Source organism: Artemia sp. Qi Xiang Cuo, chromosome 4 (assembly GCF_049724085.1).
Source record: "Artemia sp. Qi Xiang Cuo chromosome 4, ASM4972408v1, whole genome shotgun sequence".
NCBI lineage: Eukaryota > Metazoa > Arthropoda > Branchiopoda > Anostraca > Artemiidae > Artemia > Artemia sp. Qi Xiang Cuo.
The window spans coordinates 83,035,610-83,058,111 of NC_142797.1; the positions used below are offsets into that span (position 1 = coordinate 83,035,610).

General features: G+C 36.8%; 1 protein-coding gene across 1 annotated transcript; it reads right to left on the reverse strand.

Moving 5' to 3' along the window:
• Window positions 1–361: 361 nt before the first annotated feature.
• LOC148953526 (uncharacterized) lies at window positions 362–21,518 on the reverse strand. The gene is made up of 3 exons (XM_089087722.1): window positions 21,398–21,518; window positions 18,075–18,271; window positions 362–640 (listed from the first exon to the last, which is right to left on the reverse strand). The coding sequence occupies exons 1-3, from the start codon at window positions 21,419–21,421 to the stop codon at window positions 484–486; spliced, it is 378 nt and encodes a 125-aa protein (XP_088943848.1). The 5' UTR covers window positions 21,422–21,518; the 3' UTR covers window positions 362–483.
• Window positions 21,519–22,502: the final 984 nt, after the last annotated feature.

Here is a 22,502-nt window from a genome sequence, read left to right on the forward strand (position 1 = left end):
CACTGGGTTTTTTGAAAACTAAAATGGTTCTTTTGATAAATAACAGTAGGCCAAAATTAGTGACACATTCTTGAGCTAATCGCGGTTTTTCTCATTTAAATCGTAGAAAAGCTCCCATAGCTCTATTTTCATTTTCTTCTAACATTACAAAACATCACATATGCTGTGATCAAACACAAGAATGTTGTTTAGGGAATGGAACTTTTGAAAAAACTACTTTTTTTTCCAAATTTGATTATGTTTATTTGAAATATTAGTTTTTTTCAGTTACTATGTTTTTTCAGTCTTGCCAGGGAGGCGGTTGCCATCTCCTTATGGACGCAAATTAAATTGGCACAAAAATCACAAAAAAAAAATCTTTAATCATCAACAAAAATGAATAAATGTACAGAAAAAAGTTATATGAATCCACATTATAGAAAAATACAAATTAGAAACTAAGTATTCCAAAATTAAAAATACCCTTAAAATGAAAAAAAAAAATCAAGAATCAAAATCAATTCCTTCTTCCAAGCTTTGCAGCATGCGGAGTCCCTGCTCCAGACCAGGTATAGTTGTATCTCCAAGTCGAAGTTGAGGTGCTGATTCATTACTCGCATCATCAGCCAAACTGAACAAAGGCGTTGCCACACTTCTTTCGCTATAAAACAAACAGGGGGCGTTTCATTACAACGAAAAATAGAAACAGTTTATCTGAAGATTATCCTGGCAAACACACAATATATTTTCTAAAGGAGGGGGAAGGAGAGCGACAATTCTACAGTAGTTGCAAAAATAGTCAGATTAAATGGAAAACCTAACAAATTACACCACAAATCGTGAAAAACTCAATGTTTCAGGATAGGGGGTAGGCCTAGATACCCTGCTATGTACATGCCGACGATGATCATATATACATATCTTCTGTAGATATATATATATCTACAGAAGAAAGCATCAATTCTGAAATAATAAAAAAAAGTAACGGCGTTTCGCAGCTAGTTAGGTAGGACCGTCATATTTTAAAAACCTAGAAGCCGCCATCACTCTTTCTGACAAAAGAAAAGATACCCAAGGCTATTGAGCCAATGCACAACGACAGAGAGCTAAACCAATGATACTTCAGTTCAACACGGCTATGTGGATTCCTATTAGTCCTTTTTTTCCTCATTAACGCTCCTGGTTACTTACATCATAATTCATTCATGTGACCAAAAAAACAGATTTTGCGTCTGAAACCCTTTTTTGAAGCTATCATGAATATTTTGCAATAGCTGATGATTTTTACGGAACATGTGTGTGTTGGGGAGGGGGGTAATGCAAATTGATCCACAAGTAACGCTGATCTGTTTTAATAAAACTGTTGAGACTGTAATTATAATAGCAGTCTTGTTTGTCTATTTCAAACATTAAGAACAGCAATATCACTTTTCCGGAGTTACATCCATTGCAAGGGCTATATTTTACGGATCGCTAGGAGGAGGAGGAGCGGTCTAAAATAGTGTTTTCATGTTTTTTCAATAAAACATCTTTTAAAAGATAAGATATTCATAAATAGAACCGTACAAATAAATGGAGGAGAAATTTCCCCACAAAAGTTGTGTAGCCTATAAAAGAAGAGGGAGATGACATATTATTTAACTGAAAAGAAGACATGGAAAGACAAAACCAGAATGGAACAAAAAGGGAGTCACAAATAGCCAAGGGTAAAAACCTCCAGCAACCACTAAACAGGCTTCAGCCTATTCTGAGTACACTAAATATAATGCATAGTCAGAGGAATGAAATTTGACCTTAGGGAAGTAAGAAAAAATTGAATATCATTTAATTATGAATATGATGGCTAGACTGATAAGAGCAAAATAAGGAAGAATACTAAGGGCCTTACAGACAACATGGATCTGAGAAAAAATAAAACATGCGTTTGAAAGAATAAAAAAAAATAAATAAATAAAATGCTTCTAAATCAAGTAATGGTAAAATTCCCGAGCGATGAGCTTCATGCATAAAATTTGTTGCTTTATCATAAACCTTAAAAGTGATCTCAGAGAAAAGTTGACAACTATATAATGACATTTTTGACATCTATATAATGTTGAAAAGTCGAAACCTATATAAAGTTGACAATAAGAAACACGAGACTAAATCAAACACTGAAAGATGACTCTAAAAAATTGAGTGAAATATGATAAAGTTTTTTTTTTTAATACCAAGATTCATGCATGACGTCATCTTAATGGAGTCAATTTTTCATTTTAATCGGTTTTAATAGGTATTCATTCAGAAGCATGCCCAAGAATCGGACGACTTATAGGTCTACTAACATAATCATTTGACCGACGTATTTCCGATAACTGAGGACGAACCTGAGTTGCACAAGAAAAAATTAAAGAAACTCGACTTAGAAACATCTATGGTAAGATTCTTAGCATGTACACCCTCAAAAAAATCTACTAAATTTGAAAAAAACTTCAAATTCAACTAGTACCAAGGGTGCTATCATCAACGAAAGCGACAGAACGGAAATAAGAAAGTACGGTACTTATTAGTATCATCCATGTTTTTTTTGAAAATTATATCGAGTAAGTATCACTCCATGTTTTTTTGAAAATTTTTGAAGGCATATTGGCAATATAGTCGAGAATTATGGCACTCACTAAACAACATTTTGATGACCGAATGGACGAAGTCCTGCAGAAAATCGCAAAGCTCCAGCAGGAAAATAAACTTCTATGGTCGGAAAACAGGTCGCTCAGATCCGAGCTTTTAAGAGTTAAATCGACCGCTCTTCGGTCAGAAATATACTCGAGAAGAAACAATCTTGTCATCCACGGTCTAGAATCTTCAGATGGCGAAGATCTCCGTCAGAAAGTAGTTGGTTTCTTCGAATCAAAACTCGGAATAGTTACCGCGAATGAGATACGGATGAATGTGGTATACAGAATTTCGAAGAAACCGTCAAATGCCGAGTCGTCTGGCTCTAGCGGTCCAACACTGAGAAACAGCGCGCAACGAAAAAATTCCGCTGATCCGATTTTCGCTAGCCTTGAAAATTTTGATCGGTCAGAAATAATGAAAGAGTGTGGTAAACTGAAGAAACCGGTTTTAGCGTATCTGCTGACTTGCCAGCTGACCTCGGGAAACGACACAAAGAACTTTTATCACTTGGTTATAAGCTACGAAATTCAAAAGTAGCGAGTGAGAAAAAAGCGGAAACGCGTCTGATCTAAAAAGGGATCAAACTTTGGTTAGAAACCAAAAAATCAAAGACGGCTCAGTGGATGAAGTTTTCAGACAAATGCTACGATCCGCTCAAGCTCCCCCGCGCTAGCTCAGACGATGTGAATGATTCTAATTCGGACGCCTAGAATATATCTTTTTTTTTAATATTTTGTTAATATTTTGTGATGTTTGTGGGGCAGCTATAATACTGAAATAATTAGGAGTGAATATTGGTAAAATTAAGTAGTAAAATTGATGAATAATTTAAATTTAAAAAGTATTATAACTGCGCCATGAGAGAGTGTTTGTGTGTAATTTGCCGCTTGCATATTCTTGATTTCTGTTTATACAATGAGATGTTTTTCCCTTTCGTGTGTTCTTGCTTTGTTTTTCTTTTCCAGAGTTATAAGAAAAGTTCGGGTTTACAAACTTCAGAGTGGTCTACTGCTCTTCTCAAAGGTTCAGCCATTGCCTCTCTTCAGTATGTTGGTAAGTAATGAATTCCTGTTCTAATCCTCCCGGGAGTGCCTCCTCGTCAACAAGCCAAATTAATGCTAGATTAGTAGAGCTGGAAGAAAATTTTTTGAATTTAAAAAATATTTTTGATTTAGAAATTAATAATGAATCAGATACCCCGTTATTTGATAAAAGTAAATTTCCTAGAAGCCGTTATGAAGAAGTGAGTAATTTAAGTACGGGACGCTCTGACTCTCAGCTCACTGCTCTTCAACTGAACTGTCATGGGTTATGCCCATCGTTCGCGGATCTAACGACTCTTTGTTAACAGTTGCAGCCAGATGTAGTAAGACTTTGCGAGACCTTTTTAACAAAACAAACAGATACCCTTCTGGAAATACCTGGATATACTTCCCATTTTTTGCACAGAACAGCATTGAAGAGAGGAGGTTTAGCTATTTACACACGGCAAGAGTACTCGGTATGCATTAACAAAGATTTATCCCGGAATATAGAAGGAAGTTATGAATCACTTTTCCTGGAAATATGTTTACCTTCACAGAAGAAATTAACAGTTGGAGAAGTATACCGCCCACCGGCAGGATCTGTTTCTTCATTCTTGGAAAACTTAAGCCAAATATCGGATCATCTAGAGAAACAAGGGAAAGGAAGCTATTTTAATGGGGGACTTCAACATCAATCTTATTCTTCCTCTATCTTCCGGTGCGACAGATCTGCTTAGTATAATGTCTGCTTCGAATATGTACCCCTCGACGACGATTCCAACCCGAGTAACTGCCACTTCCCACTCACTGATTGACAACATTTTTTCGACTCTGCCTCCAACATCAGCCACCGTTCTGCTATCCGACACTTCAGATCACTTCCCTCTGCTTACAAATTCAACATACAGCATAAATATCCAAAGCCTAATGCTTCGATTAAGCAGGGGTTCACTACCTGGAAACTGAATGACGAGAACTTGAAAACTCTTAATCAAAATCTGGAGAGCACATCCTGGGAAAGTGTTATGAATACAGATGATATTAATTCAGGATTTGAGGAATTTCATAACATTTTCATGAGAATATATACGGATTGCTGTTGTGAAGAGTGTTTAAGGAAGACGGGACGGAAAAATCAACCCATAAACCCTTGGATTAGTCATGGACTGCTCCAGTGTATTAACAGGAAAAATAAACTTTGGATGGATTACACAAATGACCCATGCATTGCAACGCTGGAGAAATATGAAAAATATAAAAAATGTCTTCGATCAGTTTTACGTAAAGCTAAACGAGATTGTTTTAGTGAGAAAATAGCTGAAAGTGGCAAAAAATGTCGGAAAACATGGAAGGTTGTTAACTCTATAATGCGTACCTGCAGCCCCCCACCTGAGCTTCCATCTAAATTATCTGTCAATGGGGAGACAGTAACAGGACCAGATAACGTTGCAAATGCATTGGGAACATTTTTTGCAGAAGTGGGCAGAAAATCAGCAGATTCTGTTGGGAATTCCGCGAAGAGTTTTAAAGATTACCTCGACCCGGCATGCACTAAGTCCATGGCAATAGAGCCTGTCTCTCCATCTGAAATTATGCTAATCGTACTAAATCTAAGAGGCAATTCGGCTTCTGGGTTCGACCGAGTACATACCAAAGTGTTAAAAGCAGTTGTCCTTTCAATCATAGAGCCCCTTACTTACCTCAGAAATTTGTCTCTGCACAAGGGCACTTTCCCAGAACTGCTAAAGAAAGCTAGAATAATTCCACTGCACGAAGGGGGTTCTCGAGTTGACCCGGCTAATTACAGACCTATTTCTATTCTCTCAGTTTTTCCAAAATTTTTTGAAAAACCTATGCAACAGCAGCTACTCCAGTTTCTGGAGAAGAAAGGGTTTCTTAATAATCGCCAGTTTGGGTTCAGACCAGGGCACTCAACACAGGATGCACTAACGGCGTTAAGTTTATGGATAAGCAAAGCTTTGGATTCTGGTCTACTACCTGCAGCGGTTCTGCTTGATATCCGGAAAGCATTTGATAGCATGTACCATTCAAATCTCCTCGGGAAACTGGAAAATCTAGGAATAAGAGGTGAAGCTCTGGATTGGTTCCGATCATATCTGAGGGACCACAGGATTTATTTGGGAGAAGATCCTGGAAACGATGTGCTCGTTAACTACGGTGTCCCCCAGGGCTCAATATTAGGACCATTAATTTTCCTGATCCATGTAAACGATCTGAGTCGAGTGCTGAAACCGGCACAAACAAATCTTCGCTGCTGTAATTTGTGCCAAGATGAAAACTCCCTCCGGTCCGAAGGTGAAGATGATGAGCTCGTGGCCTTTGCTGATGACACCACGCTTGGTTGCTGTGAAACGGATAAGACAACGCTCATGTCTAAACTGAGGGAGGTTCTGAAGGGGACGTATCTCTGGATGGATGCTATCCGACTTGTTATTAATGTTGAGAAATCTTCCGTTCTATTTTTTTCCCGGGTTGGAAGTGTCCATCCGGAGATATGTGGTATCCGGACTTCCAGAGGTGTGATTAGTCGGCCAGAAAAGAATTTTGCAAAATACCTAGGAATCCTCCTCGATGAGAACCTATCATTCGTGCATCATATTCAAGCAGTAGAGTTGAATCTATCCCGGAATTTTGGAATAATAAAAAAACTAAAAATCACTTTGCCGCAGAAAACGCTGGTCCTCCTGTACAATGCTCTTATAAAACCCCATTTACAGTATTGTGCAATGATCTGGCAATCAATTTTTAAATCCCACCTGCGAAAACTGAATTCGATTCATCAGCGATGGCTGATATTAATTGGAAAAAATGAAGAGTACTTGTCATTAGGGTCCCTGCATTAATTATCATGCTTGACCTTTGTCTTCAAGTTTTTAGCTGGAGACCTGCCATCTGCGTTTAAAAGATTATTTCGACCTATTTCAGACCAGCATAATTTGCATACCCGATCATCATCAAACCTGCAAATACCCCTCACCCAGACCGTGCGATCAGATTTCGCTCCTAACGTATCTTGTGCAAAGATATGGAACCTGATCCCAGAAGAGCTGAGAGGTAGGAGCTCCCTCGCATTATTTAAAAAAAGAGTAAAAAATCATTTAATAGCATTACAAATGAATAGTTAAAAAAAAAATAGAATTAAATGTAAGCTTTAAATTTAAATTACAAATGTATGATTTTTAAATATGATTGATAACATCATATATGGCATCATATAAGTATTTTCTAATAATAATAATAATAATAATAATTTTATTATAAGCCAAAAAACAGGCCATACAGAACAGTATTCTTAATTACACTCCACAAGAAAAATAACATAAATATCAAGTTTCACTCATTGAGTCAACGCTTCATTTACAAATTTACATAACTGCCTGATTGTCCTTTTTACAGTCGTTTTCATGAAACACCGGAACACCCACTTTCCACCCTCAAAAAAAATTTAACATAATATATAAAGTTTCTGGCACTCGGTGAGAATATGGGTCACATCCTCAATACCTAGGTTACATCTGGGGCAAGAGTAATCCGCATTTGCATCTGGGGCCACCCTATTTCTTTCAAATACTCTTTTTCTATTTTTTAGTGGCAGACAATTCGCTCGGATCCGAAACCAAGTCCTCAATGTCTACCCCGGTAATCCTAGTTTAAAATAATATTCAAATCCAAATATCTCTTTTACATGGGAATAAAACTTCAATGTTTCAGATGTTTTAACTGCCTGGGTCCACATTTGAACTTCCTGGTCTTTTATTCTTTCTACAATCATAGCCAAAAACGACTTACCCTGATCTGAGGGTCCTAGCCCCTCATTTCAAATATATGATAATCCTAATCCATCTAAAACATTTTTTATTTGATACGGCCACGATCTTTTACGTTTCGACCGTAGCATCTCCACATAAGCTGCATTTACTAACCTATCTTCTGACAGACTTAGAACCCTTAGCCAGTACCGGATCATCTGTGCTAATCTACTCATTCTCAGCGAAAATATACCTAGGTCACCTTTTATTGCCTGATTGTGGGTCGTTACGTGAAGACCAATTAATCTCTTAAAGTGATGCAGCTGAATTGATTCCAATTGTGGTGCCGGGTCATGCCCCCGAAGTTCAGCTCCGTAATGGATAGTAGGCAAAACTTAAGAATTAAAAACATATTTATGCATTTTTAGATCTTTTATACTTGAAAGCCTTGAATTACATAAAATGGAAGCTGAAACTGCTTTCCCTCTCTTAATAATCTGTTTTACAGGCTCTTTCCGTCCTCCTTTTGCTGAAGGTGTTACTCCCAAATATTTAAAATTTTCGCTCCCTTTTACTTTTTCACCTTTATAATAAAATTCTACTTTTTGATCATCATTATTCACACGAATTCCTCTAAAAACCACAATCTCAATCTTTTTCATATTCAACACTAGTTTCTTTCTATCTAAATATTCTTCTAATATACTCAATAAGATTTGGAGCTCCTCTGGTGACTTGCCTAACAACACCGCATCATCAGCAACAAGCAACAGAGATAACGTCTGGTTCCCTAGTGACACTGTAGGGGCCCATACCTTTTTAAAATGGTCAAAATTATCATATATATACAACGTGAACAACCTAGGCGAAATATTACTACCCTGTTTTACTCCTTTTCTAATTTCAAACGGTGACGATAATCCCTTCCCTAAAACTTTAACTATACCAAATGTGTTTTTATACATATCAGCCAATATCCTAACGAAAAGTCTTGGTAAGCCTACCTTTAACAGTTCTAAGCACAGGAAAATCCTATCAATACTGTCGAAGGCCTTTTCTAGATCTAAAAATGCAACGTACAACCTATTCTTCCCCTTTTGCATATTTCTCTACAAGCGCCTGTAGGACTAAGATCCTATCAATAGCATTATATCCATCTCGAAATCCTGCCTGCTCCTGCTTCAAATCCTATATTTTTCTAACCAATGAGCTAATCTAGCATCTCGTATTCTTTCTAATATTTTGCTAAGACTAGGTACTAAAGATATCGGTCGATAATTACTGTGATCCGCTGGGTCTCCCTTTTTGAATAGCGGTAAAATCAAGGATGTTTTCCACGGCGATGGCCATTCTCCGGAGGCCAGAACAGAGTTGAAGATAGCCAAGAAGATGGGCATGAATAAAAGTTGGAATTGTTTTAAGATCTTTGTTGGGACTCCATCGCTACAAGGTGCCGATCTACCTTCCATGGCGCTTATGCATTCTTCGATTTCTTCTTCCGATGCGGGTTTTATCAGATCATAATCGTGTTCTTTCAGTGAGAAACAGGTCTCATTCTCTGTATTCGATAATTTGTCGCTGAACCAGCAGTCAAACGAATAGTCTTCCTGAACCGCGTCCTTGTAGTATGTAGGCCATGTTTTCGGGTCAGGTACTTATGGCTGAGCTATGGAGGCCCCTTTTTTTTATCTTTCTCTAGAAAAACCGCGCATCACTCTTTTCATAAAATTGGATCAGCTCCTCCTTACCTTTTTGAATAGCCAGTCTCTTCTTCTGTTTTAAAAGGCGTTTATACTCCCGGCGAACATTTTTGAACCTTGTTACTAGTCGAAGCCTATTTTCCTCTTCCCTCAAAATCTCCATTTCTTTAATAAATTCTAATTTTTTATTCTACATTCCTCATCAAAAAATTCTGTATCCTTACAACCTCCTTTACTTCCTAGAACTGGGCCTGCTATTTCATGTACAAGCTCCGTGAACTCTTCTATCAATCTGTCATGGTTATTTGTCTCCTCTAAATCACTTAGCCTTATAGCTACATCATCCTCTGAAAACGCTTCACTTAATTTAACATTTTCCTCTGTAGACCATTCCCTAGGTATCTGACGTCTAACATTTTTATTATAAATACGACTTTCACTTGAAATATCCCTCATTTGGGGAGCATTCCTTGATCTAATTTCTAAAAATACCGGTAGATGGTCCGATCCTACTAGCTTAATCACATCCCTCTTCTTCTTCTTCTGCTAATTCACAGCTGGCGGGCTATTCAGTTGGTACTATTTAGCCCTCTTCTTTTTGCTTCACTCTGTGGGCTACAGAGCTACTGTCTTGGTTGTCTCTTATTTATTAGATATTCTCAGATATCTTTCAGTAGATCCTTTGACTCAAGGAGTTCAAATATAAGATGATAGATATCGATTGGCTAGGCTTTTGGCTGATAGTGAGATGTTTGAAGATGTGTGGTGTTTGAAGAATTTTAACAGTTTACAAAGCAAGGTCTGTTGTGCAGACGTCAGTATATTACATTCAAATAGGCAATGGTCAATTGTTTCATTATTCATATTACAATGCCTGCAAAGAGGGGACAGGGGAATTGAACTACTTGAATTAGAAAGCTTATATGAGAATGCAAGGAAATTTTGTCCATTTGGTCCAGAACGAATTCTATGATAAATTTTAGAAAGACACTTATTGGGAAAGGGGAAAAGGAAAGGATTAATCTTATTAAAATTAATATCTGATAGCCTCCATCAGTAAATATCTCTAATTGGGATTGGTCTCCCACTTGGCTCGTCAATATTTATAGCATTTTTGCTATTTCATCAACCTGATGATTACCACTTATGCCAGAGTGGCTAGGAATGTACTGAAAATAAGCTTTTATGCCACATGAAGCACGATTATCAATAGTACTGAGGCAATGATAAGTGTCAATGTCCAACTTATATTGAGGAGCTAAGGCCAGCAACTCAAGGCTTGATAGAGAGTTGGAATAGATGATGATATTATTTAAATTTGCAATCAAAGGTTGGTTTTGCTTAAGGTGTTCTAATGCCATGATTATGGCATTTAACTCAGCAGACATTATAGATAAATTATTAAATAATCTCTCGCCCCTTGCAATTTTCAGATGAGGAAGGAAAACACCACTTGCAACCTTCTCATTCATTTTTGACCCATCAACAAATATTTGAAAGTGTTTTTATAAGTAATTGTATTAAGTTCTGCAAATTTTTTCTGGACAAAAGCAATGGGGGTTAAATCTTTATTCCAATTTGAAAATTCAGTATTTATTATGGAAAATGACCAATTCCATGGAGGGGATTGGGGCAAAGTGGGTGCAATAGACTTTCCTGGTACAGGGAACTTCTTTAGAATATTGGCATAATCATCTGCAATACCTCTATACATGGCTGGATTTCTTAGCCAATTATGTAATGTGTGTGAGCTATTTGATTCAATTTTTGTGAGATGTTTTGTCAAGAAAAAGCTACGTATCTCCTTTATTGTTGTTAATCCACTCTCCATAAGCAGAAACTTCGTACTTGTGTGTTTCCTAAGACCAAATATGAGACGTATTATATCATTTTGTATTGTTTCAATTTTTGCATCTGGGTCTTTGCACATGCAACATAGACGATGAGCCCATAGTCAATATGGGGTCTTATATGTGATTTATTAAACTGGATTAAGGTTTTCTCCTTACGACCCCAGGGTGTGGAAAGAAGTCTTTTCAGTATACTTGCTTTTCTATAGCTTTTTTCTATTGTGTTTGAAATGTGGAGGTGGAAATTAAGTTTTTGGTCAAGCATGAGACCTAGGTAATTAATATGATTATCTTCTGGAATAGTTGTTTTATTTAGAGTTAGTTTTGCATTAACATGGTTTCGCTTCGGTGAAATTGGATTATTTTTGACTTGGTGGGTGCAATGGGTAAATCTGAATGTTGAGAGAATTTTTCAAACTGGAAAAGTAACTTTTGCAGATTTGACTGTGCCATCTGAAAGGTGTTGCCAGATGACCATAGCACCAGATCATCAGCATATTAAAGATTCGTGTGGGGTAGGTTCATGTCCCAGAGATATAGGGCAAATAGGAGGCAACTGAGGACTGCTCCCTGAGGTAGGCCTTTGGATATTGTCTTTTGGGGTGAAGAGGCTGAACCAACACAAACAATGAAACTTCGCACTTCTATGAAGGATTTAATAAAAGATACTAGCTTAGGAGGTACTCCAAGGTTTGCAAGTTTATTTAAAAGGGTTGTGTGGTTCACATTCTCATATGCCCCTTCAAAATAGAGGGAAGCTGCCGCTAAGATTTTATTTTTTGAGAAAGATTCATTTATTACATTTCTTAGCAAAATGAAAGCATCTGCGGAGCGGTGGTATTTCCTGAATCAAGATTGAGGGTGTGGGAGCAGATTATTTTTTTCAACAAACCAGAGGAGTCTGCGATAAATCATTTTCTCCATTATTTTCCCCATCACAGGTGTAATCATTATGGGCCTATAAGACTCAGGGTTATCTTTTGGTTTATTTTTCTTTAGGATTGGTAGGAAGGACGAACATTTCCATATATTGGGGAACATAGAAGATGCCCAAGCGTGATTATAACAATTTAGCAGTTCTTGTTTGTATGAAGGTGTGAGATTCTTTATCCATGTAGGGTGTATATTGTCATAGCTGCTGCTAGTTTTGGTCCTAATATGATGTATTACATTATTCAATTCCTGGATTGAAAATGGGATAGTTATGTACTCGGATCCTGGGCGTGGTTGGTAACTTGGGTTCATTGGAATTGTGGACAGTTTCCTTTGAATATTTGATGTTAGCTTATTAACAAAAAGAGTTGCAAATAGGTTAGCCTTTTCATTATCATTGTCATAATGGGTATTATTATGTATAAGCTCATACAGGAGTGGGTTGGGGGAATCCTTTTTCCCACAGATGTAGCTTATGACTTAATGTATAATTGGCTCATGCGTTTCTCTGGAGAGATTATTTGCAAAATTATTCCAGTATTTATATTTAGCATCTATCATAGTCCTTTTTAGATTAGATTCTGCTTGTAATTTTTTTTATATATGTAGCAGGTGATGGTTTTTTTATTAATTCTGTCATAGCTGCCTTTTTTATCCTCCATTTATTTAGGCACTCATTGGTCCACCATGCTTTAGGAATTTGTTTAAGGAATGTTTTCTTAGGTGTTGTCCTGGGGATAGCATGATTAGCTGTATTTATTAGTAAAGATGTCAAGGCTTCAGCATGTTTGTCAACTGTTGTGTTTGAAATGCATGAACTTTGGGTGAAACTTGTAATTTCATCATTTAGCTTATTTTGGAACATAGACCAATTTGCTTTAGTGTTAATATATTTGGAGGTATGAGATGAAGTTTCAGCAGGTTCAGTTAGGGAGCAAACTATAGCAAAGTGGTCTGTACATAGACTATCAATTTTATTTATGTAAATTTTGTTAAAAAAAAATTAATGAAACAATTTGTAGGTCAATTGTGGAGAATTTGCCACTTTTGGGGTTGAAATATGTATTCAGGTTTGGAGGGATAGCAACAGCTAATTCATTATTATTTGAAGTCATATGCTCAATAAATTTACCAGCTTTATTTGCTGGTTTATTCCCCCACAAAAGGCTGTGGGCATTGAAATCACCACAAATAATGATATTATTAGTTATATAATTAATGAAATCCTTGGCATCTGTAGTTTGACCATTAGGGTTATAAAAGCTTATTATGTAGGTTTTTAAATTATTCAGCCAAACACTGATACCAATGACAGCAACATCATTTTCAAAATCTGTAAAATTGATACCACAAAATTTTATATTATTATTGACTAATAAAGCTACCCCACCTCCTTTTCTCTCTGAAGATCTATCCTTTCTTGGGATAGTATATCCCAGAGACTTAATTTGTTGATTTTGGGTTAAATGAGTTTCCAGGAGGCAAGCAATACTAATCAAATTATTATTCATAAATGATATTAGTTCATATAGCTTATTTTCTGAGAGTGATCTTACATTCCATTGGAGTATTGATAAATGTTGTGTTGTTGATTTATTCTTCATATGACTGTGTATCAATGTTCAGCTTTGTTAAAAGTAAAGCAAGATCTTTTTTTGCTTGAATGAGCATATCATCTGGGATGTAGATTTTTGCCAATTCTGCAATAATTTTTGTTTTCTGTAGTTGATATATCTTCATGGCCTGAACTGCATTACAGTTTAGAATGAATAAGCATATATTTGGGGATTGCATTTTTGGTTGTGCATCCTGTTTGTTGGTTAAGGGATTGATTCCTGGTAGTGTTTCCGGTTTGTTTCTTCTTGGGAGGGAGGGCCAGGCTGACCTCATCTCACCGGACAAGAAGGCTTGTTGGCTTGGTGATTCCTTCTGATAGGGATTTGAGCTAGGGGGCTTAGAAGATGGTGTTTTATATGGGGTGTTTGAGGCATGGGGGGCATTTGACTTGGGGGTTTTGGTTGGTTTCTTTACAGGCTTTATTTGGTATCGTTGGGCAGCATTTGCTTCCATTGCTGCAAAGGGGTATGGGATGGCCTTTTCTGTTGATATTTGGAGTGATAGAGCTCTTTTCTTGTATGCAGGGCATAATGATTTATTTGTAGATTCATGTGGGCCTTTGCAATTGATGCATGTAGGCTGAGTGTTGTTGCAAGTTGTCAGCTCTTTAGGATGGAAAGCTTTACAATTACTACACTCTCGGAGAATTTCATTAAGGTAATCCACATTAAGGTAATGCGGATCCCAGCGAATATCCACCAAAACATAATCAATTAAACTTGCTTTAACCCCAGATACGCAGGTAAACTCACCCCGATTTTTATCGTTTCCAAATCTTCCATTTCCAATCATCAAACCCGATTCTGCGCATAGTGTCAGCAACCTTTTACCCCATTGATTTATTCTTCTTTTTTCATCCCAGCTAGCTCTGGGAATTCTGTAGACGGCTGGGACTGCTGACGGAATACCTGGAATTAACACATCTTTTAATTCAACTTCATCACTAGTATAAACATTAAAATCACCCATTAATATCAATCTATCATTTTCAAAATTACCTCTTTTTTCATCTAATTCTTTTACCAACAAATTCCACGTATCTTGATTTCGGTACGAGCTATTTTGAGGTGGAATATAAATCTAACCTATTACAATATAAAGTCAAACAAAACATCCTAATCTAACGAAAATAAAATTTTCTGATTTACTTTTCAGCTTTGTATAAATTTTGAATGACTCATCATTTATCAACACTACAATGCCTCCAAAATAACGATTGTTAGAAGCTAACTCTCGCGATACACTTTCCACATTAAAACCTCTTACTTTTGGAGTTTCACTAGGGCAATGCCAGGTTTCTATTAATGCTACAAAGTCAAAATTTGACAAATCACTTTCCACAGAACTTAACTTATTTTTATACCCTGTACATTCCAAGATACAAACTTCAGGTTTTGTGTATGGCCTTGTCGATGCTATTGGGCTCCGTAATCACTCGGGGGGAAAGCTAACCGGTAATAATCGTCGCCCTTAGGCCTATTAATATCCCTGTACTGCCAAGGCTGATTTTTTTGTAGCTGCCTAAACGAGCGTATGTTTTGTCTGTAAATTGGTGGCCGATTCCCTTCAGTAACCCGGCTTGTCAATGGCTCCTCATTTCTTTGCCGTACATTTTTAGCGATGCGACTGTAAGTATTATCAACGGGGCTAATCTCGCTACTTTTATTACCTTTCCCTGTTCCTATTGTTTTCGGCAAGTTGCTGTTTCTTTCAACTATCGTGTTCGTGTCACTTTCATTACCAGAACAGTCCGACTTATCTGAAGGGCAATTCTGGACTGAGCTGTGGTCATTTTCATTCACATTGGCGGGATTTATACCTCTGATCTCTGAGTTACTCTGTGCTGGATTAGGGGCCCTAATTGGGTGGCTTACCGTCATTTCTTTTATTTTTTGACATTCACGGTCGTATGTGTACGTTTTACCTTATATGATAAGCCTATCGCCTTTGAGCCGCGCATTTTGACCTTTTACTAGGGCTTGGGACAGCACTGGTTTTAAATTTTTTCTAGCCTCGCGTTGATACGTAGTGTAGTCCGGAGCGACCCCTACGCCGTTCTGTTTCAATACAAAGCTTTTCCTGAGAACCGCATTTCGTTTTTCCAAGTCGTGCCACTTAACTATTACAGGGCCTGATCTCAGGCGGAAAGCATCCTTTATGTCCCTCCGAGAAAGCTGTAGGTTCGGGAGGCTCCAGCTAAGAAACTCGCAAAGCTCATCCTTCAAACTCGACTGGGATGGACCAGTCACAGGGAAATTGTAAAACACGAGGTTGTAACGCTTTATTTCTGCCTCCAATGAGTCAATTTTCAGTGTAGACTCTCTGAGTTTGTTCCTCATTTCCGCTGGATCGTTTGAAATTTCTGATTTTGTTGTATACTAAAACAATTCATTTTTGCCTCTATACCGGATAAGCTGTTTGAGAGCTGTGGGATCAAATCCAATTTGAAATTTATTTTACGCATAAACTGAGAAATAGCGTCTGGATCCGACGCATCCGGAAGTTGAGGTGGCTGAATCTGATTCCCCTTCATTTCTGCTTGCGTATTCAAGATAATTAAGATTGCCTACCTTATTCTCTGCCAGCAATATTCTCCGGCAGTAGAGTTTATTCGTTACGTCCCGCTTTAGCCCGGGACACAGCTTTGTAGCGCTCTCTTCTTCAGTTGTCAAAGAAATGAATCTTTATCCGGAGACGCTGCTATACTGGGGGGCGTGGCTAAATTCTTCTCGTCCCTGCGCACTGAATTTTGTATTAACTGTTTTAAACTAATAGATGTAACCACTCTGAATAACCGATGAATACTGATCGAATATATGATGTCATGCATAGCATAAATAAGATTGTTGAGTTTCCAACGCAACAGTTATTTATATAATATAATGTCTGTTGAAAAGTTCAAAAAACGAAAACTTGCAGTTGCAGTTACTATATATGATGATTTTTTTGAACCAACACCTGAACTATCAAACATGATAAGATGTGAAATTTGACAACCTGGACCATCAATTGTAACAACACCAATACGGAGAGATAAAGCAACGGCAATTGCTAAATTGTCTGAAGTAATCAAAATCCAAAAACATGTCAAAAATTAAAATAAAGAGCAAAGACACGGGCGATTAGAAGATATGCAAAAACGACAATTAGAGCGTTTTAAAAATGAAAATAGAGAGCAAAGACGCATGTGGTTAGAAGAGATACGACACCGAACAAGTAAGGGAGTCAAAAGTGAAAATGAAGAGCAGCGAGTCAATGAAAATCAACCTTTACAGCGAGAATCAAAACTTGTCAAAACTGAAAATGATAGCGATGATGATTGGGTTTCGGATTTTGACATTGATAAGGTCATCAATGCCTACCATACATTTGTTAAAGGTTTGGCGGTATGTATCTCATAATGACGAAAAATAAGCCGAGGTGTAACGAAGCAAATAAATTGAAAATGATAGCGAGGATGATCAGGTTTTGGATTTTGACATGGGTAAGGTCATCAATATCTAACATACTTTTGAAAATTGAAAATGTGGACTGGATAAAACGTTGGAAGAAAAAGAAGTTTTTGTCCCACCACCTGTGCAATTAAAAGAAACGAAAGGTTTTGCGTTACGTCTTTCATAATGACAAAAGACAAGCCAATACAAAAGAAGAAGTTTTGGTCCCACCACCTGGACAATTAAAAAAAAAAAGGTGGTCGTCAATGCCTTCCTTGACTTTGAAAATCAAAAGCATGGACTACATAAATCATTGGAAGAAAAAGAAGTTTTTGTCCCACCACCTGAACAATTAAAAGAAACACTTTTAGAGAATTAAGAGCCCAATAGGAAAAAAAGAGTTTGTAAAAATTGGCTGCTTTAGTGAAAAGCAAAAAAGTCAACTCTAAAGTTTTGCATTTAGAAAAGGATAACATACCGATGATATTCCCGTGACTATGTTTCAAAACTATAACATAAAAAAAAACTTAAATTATTTTGTATTCAAGCTTGAGGAATGAACGTCAATTTCGGAATAATGTAAGACAAAAACACAAGTATTTTTTGCTACAAGTTTTTCTGGCACTCCCGTTTTAATACTAGTCATGATTGAAAGTCATTTTACGAAAATATAAGCAAGTGACGAAGATAATAATAATAATAATACATATAAGGTTTCCTTTTTCCTTAAAATCAATAAAAATAATCAGAAGTGTTACGGCTAACGCTCCCAAAATTCCATGTTTGTGTTCAAGCTGTTGCAAAGACTGTTGTGTTCATGTTTTGGTCTCTTTGTGAATAAATCAATAAAATTCACCTGCTTGTAGAGTAAAAGAGCCCATATCCCAAGACTGAACCACAAAAAACAACATGCGTAATACAATATGTACTTGGGATTGCCTTTCCCAATATTCTCTGCCTGTGTTAAGGCTTTTGAGTCGAAGACTTCTTCTGGTCTAAGCTTTCAATCAATGTTTGGGGTATACCTATTTTCTATGACCACAGATTGAAAGCACCAGATTTAGACAGATTTCATATGTACAAATGATAATTCAAAAGCAAATTATACCTTTTTACAGCATGCTTGTCATCGGGGACACCAAATCCACCGTAAATATGATTGGCTTTGTCTTCACGTTGACTTTTCATACCTTCACATTTTCGCACCAGCTTTTTGCGATAACCTTTTACTCTTGTCTCATAAAAAGAACTCAACTCTCTTATCCCATGAACGCCATTTTCGTAAAGAGTCCGCTCAAAAGGATCCTATAAAATACGAAATAGGTGAAGGATAAATTAGGTTAAAAGAACAATAATAGACATATCTGCAGAAAGGGAAACAATGAGAAAGCTCCTCAAGATCTATCGGAAATATCCCTATCAGGAATATGGAGAAAGCGAGGAAAACAGAGCTAAACAGACAATTTTTTAGGGGTTCCAACCTCTAAAAAGATTTAATCTAGCCCCTGAAGAGTCAAAACTGTGATAATTAAAAAACACGTTGACCACCGGGACAAAGATCTCCAGGCCCATGTGCATGGACAGTATTGACAGGGGGCCTAATTTTCGAGGAAAAATAATTTCCCGAGCTATACTCAGGGCCTTACCAACTGCCACAGGACAGTTAACCAACTACTACTACTTCTAACCATCTGTAAAACTACCACTGTCTGCAACTAATACTCTAACCATCTGTAAACCTAATATTAATACTAGCTGCTACTATAAATTACTATTGCTACTACTACTAATTATAGTCCCAAGTTGCCGGAGGTCAAGACATTTGCACACACTCCTTGTCTGTCCCAATTTATTCTAAGTTATTCTTTGCTCTCTCCCATGATGTTTCAATTTCCTTTGAATGTTTTTTTTATGGTGGCTTCCCTGGTACGACCAGGGAAGTATGGTGGCTTCCGACTTCATTCTGGTGCGACCTGCATTTCATTTGGCCCATGATGAATGCCCAAAAAGAAACAATGAGCTGTAAGAAAGATCTTAATACAAAAGACCTTAATGGAAATGAAATGAAAGAAAGAAATGAAAAATGAAAGAAAGGTTAAGATGCTTGACTTTACAGATGCAGGATGATAGGTTGATGAGGTGAGAAAAGGTCAAAAGAAAGGATTTAAAGGAAGTAGGAGCTATACTCCCATCCTCTCATAGGAGGGAGTGAAGAGTGAACCTCTAAAAAGTGGAATGGATGACAGGTGCGCAGTTGTGTTGGCCTCAAACAGCTAGGTGCTACGATGAGTTTTCAGCATTAGTAGCAATAGAATAAAGCGATTGTCTTCACATAGTCGTTTCGATTGACAAAATTTACCGTCTTTTACCAGAGATTAGCATAATCATAGTAGAAATACTGAGTTTTAGCTATGTTGGGATATTGCTACTTTGAAAATGTAAAAAAAAGAAGATTACTTTATTCATTTTAGTGCTGATATATTCTCATTTGTGCATGTGTCATTTGGTTCATTTTAGTGCTGATACATTCTCATTTGTTTGTCAGTATTAAAAAACGTTAAACCACAGCCTTCATTCAAAGTTTCTTAAATCTATAAGATAGAATACAAGCTATTTGGTAGTTTATTTTTATGTAGTTATTTTCTTTGTAAAATATTCTTCACAACCAAACAGCAATAAAACGAATCTTATTGAGCAAATTTGGAAAAAAATTTACATAGCTGATTTTATGAAACAACAAAACTGAAACCAAGGAAATTCGTTCATGCTCATTTCTGTACAGAATCTACTATTTATACACAAATTCAACAGTCATAGAAGTCTTTGACCATGTTAGAATATACCATATTCAAAAGACTTGGTGTTTATACTGGTAGCCACGGCTGCCACCAGATATTGGCGCATAAATGGTGCTACACCACTTACTGGAGGGGAAGCCACGCTGGCGCCAAATATTGTAACGGAATGCCCGCGATCACCACTACTGTTCCGTAAATATAGAGTATATTAGTACTCTTTTTACGTTATACTTTGCTCCTGGGTACGGTAACGTAAACGAACGGTCAAACAGACAATCTCTAGGACAGGGGTGCACCCAACCTGGGTCACCACTAATATCTCTAGCTACAGTATCTCTTTGGAGGATAAACCCTGTCGATATATTAAATGACGGTATTTCTCGCAACTCTTTCCCTATCCTGTCTGGGTTCCTGGAAAGTAGTCTACACGGCTGTAGAAAATAACTTACTTATATTCTTCCAAAAAGGCACAAAACACATATATTACTTCTCAAGACAGACTCTCTAAAAGGGGTCTCACAGTCGACTAAAAAATAATATTTTAAGACACAAAAGAATCTTGGCACTTGGGGTGTGGCTCTGTGTGACGTGGGCCAATCTAATGTATCAAGTCCCTCAATTGAATTTGTCCTAGGCATACTTTAAGAATCAATGACTTGAGATCTAGAAGGCCCATGTGATGACTCATACCGAATTATAACCCAGTCAACTTATTTTCTTTTGCAAAATGATTGCCTTGACAACGAGAGGTCAGCTTACCCTTGAAAATTGCATTATAGGAAAATCGAAGCAAGTGTAATTAAGAAAAGGATAAAAGGTCATTTATCTGAGAAGAGAAAGAAGGGGCGGAAAGCCCCTAACACTTAGCAAACGACATTGCTCTGAATGTAATGTGAACCTCCCCGGTTCACTTAAAGCGACTAAAGTCCTAAATATATACAAATGAAACGACCAAACGAGGTCACTACACAAAGTTTGAAGGCAAAATACTCTGAAGTCTTCCATTAAAATTGAATGAAAAAAAGAGACTTTTTTAATATTTATTAAAGAGGAATATAAGTAGCCTATGTTTACTAATACTTGTTTTTTACTTTCAAAACTTTTTTTTTTACTTTCGGTGTGAAGTCACTCCCAGGCGTCAAGACACCCCACCCTACACTACCTATTAATTGTGACTTCCAATGAAATTATTGCATTTTTTCTATACTTCGAAAAAAATTACTCGAAAACAAACAAATCATTTTTTTTTACTGTCTTCATAAAAAATACCCGGTCTTTTTTATTTTTTTCCGCTTACGGAAAGGCAGTTACAATATCATCACCATTTCACTTGCTTCAATGGGCATATCTCGTTCATTTATTTGAAAGTAATTACTTTAAAGCCCAAGTTGTAAGATTAATTTAATAATAAAAAAAATTGTAAACAAAAAATAAAAGAAAGATATATACGCAATTATTGACTCGAATCTAAGATAAAAAATATACAATCTCTAATAAAATGATAGTTTGCAAAACAATGCATGATGTAGCTTTTACGATTAGGAGGGCAACGGACCTCCATAACTAAACATCAGAAGCTTAGAAAATGAAACAAACATTCCATAGACGTGAAGACATCAAAAGCTTTGATTACAGAGAATCCAGTAGAAGCATGCATTTGTTCATTTTCAACATTTTTTGGTACAAATTTGCCAAATCACTAATGTAGTCTGAAACGACATCTACGAGGAAGTCTAATGGCATTTGATTCGAATCTAAAATCAATAGAATATGGGAAAAATTAGTTGAATGCAAATAAAATTGACAAAGCAGCCTAACACAGAAGATTATTTCTCACGTAATATTTAACATACTGTATGTCTCTTATGTGCCTTAAAATCCAATTGCTCATTTTATAACTAGAAGTATACGCCCCTGTAGAACTGACTGACGGAGATACTAGGGACTCAGATGAATTTTACTTACAGTTACAGGAGCAAATAGACAAGGTCCCAGGTACAAATATGATTTCATTACTGGGAGATTTTAACGCCCAGGTTGGTAGAAATAGGGGGAGATGGTATCCCAGCCTAGGTAAATTTGGTGTAGGAAAAGAAAACAGTAATGGATAAAGACTTTTACAATTTTGTAGGTATAACAATCTAGTTATAACCAATACGGTGTTTGGTCATAAAATGGCTCATAAGTTAACATGGTATTCACATGATGATAAAACAGCATACCTTACTGATTATGTTATAGTAAACCAAAGACTGACGGGATCAATACAAGATACTAGGGTATATAGGGGTGCCGTTATTGATGTTAAAAGTAAAGACCATCATCTAAGAGCGTAAAGGGTTAATTTAAACTGAAATATCGGAAAGGTAAATACCTCCCGGGAAGTTATGATGTTGGTAGACTCCAGGATGAGAATTTGAGAGAAACTTTCCAGGAACAGTTGAATACTAAACTTGAGAGTTTAAAATTTGATAATGTAGAAAATGGTTGGAATAATTTTAGAAAAATAATTTGTGAAGTTGCTAAAGGTGTATTAGGGAATAAAGCTAGAACTGCAGCCAAGAATATTAGTGAAAAAGCTTTATGTTTAATAGAAAGGAGAAAGGACTTGTACTAGAATTATCTGAGTGATAGATAGTATGAAAACAAAAGAAATGTAAAGAAAGTGGAGAAAGCATTAAAGTATGAACAAAGGAGGTGTGAAGTGGAGGCCCTGGATAAAATTGCCGAGGATCTGG